The 6,000-nt window shown below is 45.0% G+C and overlaps 1 protein-coding gene across 2 annotated transcripts in view; it reads right to left on the bottom strand.

The window, feature by feature from the left end:
- Positions 1-995: 995 nt before the first annotated feature.
- Positions 996-6,000, bottom strand: part of DPH1 (diphthamide biosynthesis 1) — a 552,655-nt gene continuing 547,650 nt past the window's right edge. For both annotated transcript variants that reach the window (XM_063956121.1, XM_063956120.1), the window contains one exon: positions 996-2,853. In XM_063956121.1, coding sequence (XP_063812191.1) covers positions 2,770-2,853 — 84 coding nt within the window. In that variant the 3' untranslated portion in view covers positions 996-2,769. The remainder of the gene's footprint in view (positions 2,854-6,000) is intronic.

The following is a 6,000-nucleotide window of genomic DNA, read 5'->3' as shown; positions in this document are numbered from 1 at the left end:
TGTAACATGTGCAGGGCGAGTTAGATTTGGGTGGGGTTATTTCGTTTCTGTGCAGGGTAAATACTGGCTGCTTTATTTTTACACTGCAATTTAGATTTCAGTTTGACCACACACCACCCAAATCTAACTCTCTCTGCACATGTTATATCTGCCCCACCTGCAGTGCACATGGTTTTGCCCATTAGAGAACAAATTTTCTGCTGTGATCAGGTCTGAATTAGGCCCATTGTCCGGGTGATAATCTGGCCCATAGTCCATAATCTCTGTGATGACGCTTCTAATCGGAAGACTGGGAGCTGCTACACTAAGTCAGTACTATCCACCAAGTATTGACTGTTCCCCAGTAAATTACTGGTGAGGGTGATTGGGTGTAATTAAATAAGATTACGGGCCAGATGTAATGACGCCCGAGTTCTGCGGCCGTGCGGGATGCCTGTCGAACTTGGATGTTTTTATAAAGGGGCGATCACTTACAAGGCAAATCCATGCCTTTTAAGTGATTGCCCCTTTAAATAAATGTCTGAGAACAGCCGGCATCCTGCTCGGCCGCCGAACTTAGGCGTCATTACATCCGGCCCAATGTGTGTCCTGATTGGTAACCTATTATTTACATGGATTTGGTCTCTCAGGGAAGAGAGCTGATGAGAATTAGACACCCCCCCCCCCTCCAAAAAATAGGGTAAAAGCATGAACGCTGGCAGGAACAGTAAGAGGTATATTTACTAAAAGTCTATTTTAATCGTTTTAAAATTACTCTTAATCGGTCTGAAATGATATTGTATTTCAGGGAATAAAACACACATACTGTACTAACATTAATATCAAACATTGTCAGTAAATGTGTATTATAGCCCCTGAAACACAATATCTATTGGCCATTACTGAATATACCCCTAATAGTCTTAGAAGACCACAAAATACCATCTTGGAGTCCTTAATTTTGATCTATAACAAACTTACGTTAAATTTAAGTAGAATAATATGCTCAGACAGAATTCAGCAGAATTGGGTTTATTAAGAATACGCCTTAAGCCTAAACAGATTCAGAAAAAAACATAGTTGCCGGTAACAGACATTTATTACATTGACTAGATTTACAAATCCTGTGTCATCGCAACTCCATGAGACTGCACGTAGCATACCTGGAACATGCTGGCTAAAGAGGAAGGAGACAGGTAAAAAATGCATGGGCTATAAATTATTTGGTAACATGCTGGGCTGCTAGAAGCCGGATCCCAGTAATTCCTCTGGCGTCCACATTATAATGCCTATTATTACATTTTAATTAGTAGCACATTCACAATTATTATTTTCTCTCATTAGAATCATTTTCTTTAATTTAATTAGAACTATTACTGAACACCAGTGTTAATCACTATCCCAATCTAGAACACAGAGAATTGGACACGCAGGATGCAGGGTGGTGGCTTGCAGAAACACGCGATTAAAACTAAATTTACGGAGGCTTTGACATGCTTCTGTATCTATTCTAGACTGATTATTTGTGTTGAATTCTGCTCTGAACACTGCGATCGCCGTTCCTTCTTCTATGAACTGACAGTGGCTTTCACTGAACCGTTTAATCACAGTGTTCTAGAATTGACTGTTATAATTGAGCTTTCAGCCCACATTGGTGAGCGCTACAGTGCTAAGTGATATTAATCCTTAAGTGCTGACACTGATTTGATTTTAATTCTCCATGAATATAAATGCTTATCTGCTACCGTAAACTATATTGTTTCTTAAAATGACATGTACCATAATTTTCTTGCAACTGAAAAGACAGATCAGGGAAATTGTGCATCTAGAATAGATATGGTACAGTATGCGTATACTGTATTTGCATCACTTTCATGTTTATAACAGATCAGCCAAGCACATGACCGTCCAAGTCATAATGGGATTACTACCAGCGAAGAGCAGCTTACCTTTCCTGCATCTCCCTCTCTGCAGGAGCTGTTCCCAAACTGCTGTGTTCTCAAGGCCTTGTTCCCAATTCACAAGAGGTAAACAATGTTTTGCCTTTATTGCTAAAATCAAATTAAAATAATTAAGCGCTTGGACGTTCACATGACTGGGACCCTTTTAAGGCTTTTACTCTGCATCTGTTTGTTGTTTATTCACTCTCTTACTTCAATCAATGTAACACCCTTCTAGTTCAGCTCTTCCCTGGATAGAAGCTGCAGGCAGAGCGATTGCTGGGCCTTGTCCAAGGAACATTAAAGCCTGTGATCCCATCACATAGACATTACAGAGCTGCGTGCTGTTGGTCTCCACGCAGGAGGTGATTGGTTCTCACAGGAGGGGATACTGCAGTCTGTGCCAATAGCGGGGGCTTCGTGGGTTCTGATTCTTCATCTCCCAGGCAACGGCAGGAGGGGGGAGCATACAGCTCAGGCATGCCCTTATTAAGCAGAGCTTTTAATTAGCAGCAGACATCGTATGGCTCAGGAAACCCCAAGACAGAAACAGAGGGTGCCGCTGGGTGCAATCTGACCCCAGTCATCTTACTGCAGGGCTGTAAAATGAGATAAAATAAGAAAGCAATGTTCTGTGGGCCCTGCAATATGTACAGGTTAATAGGGGATGATCTCTTGGTCCTGAGTGTCATGAAGCTGCTAATGGGAGTTATACTTCGCAGGTTTACGGAGCTGACGTAACACACGGTTTCATTTTCTTTCTTCTGGAGGTGGCAAATGACTTCAGTGTCTGTAGTAATCAGCGGAAAGGCAGGCCTGGGAGGCTCACACTGCAACTGCAACATGGTCACTAAGGCTGGCTCTCGTCCCGACACTGGCAGTCCATCGTCTTCACACACTCATCCGGAGCTGGCGTCTTTCTGGGACGAGGATTCTAGAATAGTACAGAAACAGTTACAGCTATACAGTGAGTTTCAAAACATATACAGTATAGGCCGGAAAGGGAAGGCATGGCATGGACAGGACTGGGCAGCGTTACATAGAGAGGAAATGGCATGGAGGATGAAATTAGGTAAATGCAACCCCCCCCCCCCCCCCCCGGAAGGATTTGAGCAAGCCTAAATCCATAGAAGATCTGTGGTTAGTTCTCCAAGATGTTTGGAACATCCTCCCTGCCGAGATCCTTCAAAAACTGTGTGCAAGTGTCTCTAGAAGAATTGATGCTGTTTTGAAGGCAAAGTGTGGTCACATCAAATATTGGCCCTCATTCCGAGTCGTTCGCTCGGTATTTTTCATCGCATCGCAATGAAAATCCGCTTAGTACGCATGCGCAATATTCGCACTGCGACTGCGCCAAGTAATTTAACAATGAAGATAGTATTTTTACTCACGGCTTTTTCATCGCTCCGGCGATCGTAATGTGATTGACAGGAAATGGGTGTTACTGGGCGGAAACACGGCGTTTTATGGGCGTGTGGTTGAAAACGCTACCGTTTCCGGAAAAAACGCAGGAGTGGCTGGAGAAACGGGGGAGTGTCTGGGCGAACGCTGGGTGTGTTTGTGACGTCAAACCAGGAACGACAAGCACTGAACTGATCGCACTGGCAGAGTAAGGTTGAAGTTACTCAGAAACTGCTAAGTAGTTTGTAATCGCAATATTGCGATTACGTCGGTCGCAATTTTAAGAAGCTAAGATACACTCCCAGTAGGCGTAGCCTTAGCGTGTGTAACTCTGCTAAATTCGCCTTGCGACCGATCAACTCGGAATGAGGGCCATTGATTCGATTTAGATTTCTCTTCTGTTCATTAATTTTACATTTTGTTAAGTAATAAAACAATCTATTACCATCTCTATCTTTGAAAGCATTCTCACTTTGCAGCATTTTCCCCCACACCTGCCTAAAACTTTTGCACAGTACTCTCTATGTATGTGTGTGTGTGTGTGTGTGTGTGTGTGTGTGTGTGTGTGTGTATATATATATATATATATATAATTATAATAAGATTTTAAACCTACCGGTAAATCTTTTTCTCCTAGTCCGTTAAGGATGCTGGGGACTCCGTAAGGACCATGGGGTATAGACGGGCTCCGCAGGAGACATGGGCACTATAAAGAATTTCAGAATGGGTGTGCACTGGCTCCTCTCTCTATGCCCCTCCTCCAGACCTCAGTTAGAGAAACTGTGCCCAGAGGAGATGGACAATACGAGGAAAGGATTTTGTTAATCTAAGGGCAAGATTCACACCAGCCCACACCATCCTCACCGTATAACCTGGAATATACGCAACCAGTAAACAGTATGAACAAAACAGTATCAGCTAAAGACTGCTCTCAACTGCAACATAACCCTTATGTAAGCAACAACTATATACAAGCCTTGCAGATTTTGTCCGCACTGGAACGGGCGCCCAGCATCCTCTACGGACTAGGAGAAAAAGATTTACCGGTAGGTTTAAAATCTTATTTTCTCTTACGTCCTAGAGGATGCTGGGGACTCCGTAAGGACCATGGGCTTTATACCAAAGCTCCAGACCGGGCGGGAGAGTGCGGACGACTCTGCAGCACCGACTGAGCAAACACAAGGTCCTCATCAGCCAGGGTATCAAACTTATAGAACTTTGCAAACGTGTTTGAACCCGACCAGGTAGCTGCTCGGCAAAGCTGTAAAGCCGAGACGCCTCGGGCAGCCGCCCAAGAAGAGCCCACCTTCCTAGTGGAATGGGCCTTTACCGAATTTGGTAACGGCAATCCTTCCGTACAATGAGCCTGCTGTATCGTGTTACAGATCCAGCGAGCAATAGTCTGCTTCGAAGCAGGAGCGCCAACTTTTTTGGCTGCATACAGGATAAACAGTACTTCTGTTTTCCTAACCCGAGCCCGTCCTGGCTACATAGATTTTTAAGGCCCTGACTACATCCAGAGACGTGGAGTCCTCCAAGTCATCCGTAGCCACAGGCACCACAATAGGTTGGTTCATATGAAATGAAGAAACCACCTTAGGCAAAAATAGAGGAGGAGTCCTCAACTCAGCCCTATCCACATGGAAAATCAAATAGGGGCTCTTGTGAGGCAAGGCCGCCAATTCATACACCCGCCTTGCAGATGCCAAGGCCAACAACATGACCACCTTCCAAGTGAGAAATTTTAATTCAACCGTCTGAAGCGGTTCAAACCAGTGAGATTTTAGGAACCGTAATACCACGTTAAGGTCCCATGGTGCCACTGGGGGCACAAAAGGAGGCTGGATGTGCAGCACTCCCTTTACAAAAGTCTGGACTTCCCGGAGAGAAGCCAATTTCTTCTGAAAGAAAATAGACAGGGCCGAAATCTGTACCTTAATGGAGCCTAATTTTAGGCCCATATCCACTCCAGTCTGTAGAAAGTGGAGAAAACCGCCCAGATGGAAATCTTCCGTAGGAGCCTTCATGGCTTCACACCAAGATACATACTTCCTCCAGATACGGTGATAATGTTTTGCCATCACCTCCTTCCTAGCCTTTATCAGAGTAGGGATGACTTCCTCTGGAATACCTTTCCCAGCTAGGATTCGGCGTTCAACCGCCATGCCGTCAAACGTAACCGCGGTAAGTCTTGGAACACGCAGGGCCCCTGTTGCAACAGGTTCTCCCTGAGAGGAAGAGGCCACGGATCTTCTGTGAGCATCTCCTGAAGATCTGAATACCAGGCCCTTCGAGGCCAATCTGGAATAATGAGTATGGTTTTCACTCTTTGTTGTCTTATGATTCTCAATATTTTTGAGATGAGAGGAAGAGGGGGGAATACATAGACCAACTAAAACACCCATGGTGTCACCAGGGCGTCCACCGCTACTGCCTGAGGGTCCCTTGACCTGGCACAATACCTCCGAAGCTTCTTGTTGAGGCGGGACGCCATCATGTCTATGTGAGGAATTCCCCAAAGACTTGTTATCTCTGTAAAAACTTCTTGATAAAGTCCCCACTCTCCTGGATGGAGATCGTGTCTGCTGAGGAAGTCTGCTTCCCAGTTGTCCACTCCCGGAATGAAGACCGCTGACAGAGCGCTTACCTGATTTTCCGCCCAGCGAAGAATCCTGGTGGC

Source organism: Pseudophryne corroboree, chromosome 2 (genome assembly GCF_028390025.1).
Source record: "Pseudophryne corroboree isolate aPseCor3 chromosome 2, aPseCor3.hap2, whole genome shotgun sequence".
Classification (NCBI taxonomy): Eukaryota; Metazoa; Chordata; class Amphibia; order Anura; family Myobatrachidae; genus Pseudophryne; species Pseudophryne corroboree.
The sequence above is the reverse complement of the archived record's forward strand: the minus strand, read 5'-3'. Positions and strand labels throughout refer to the sequence as shown.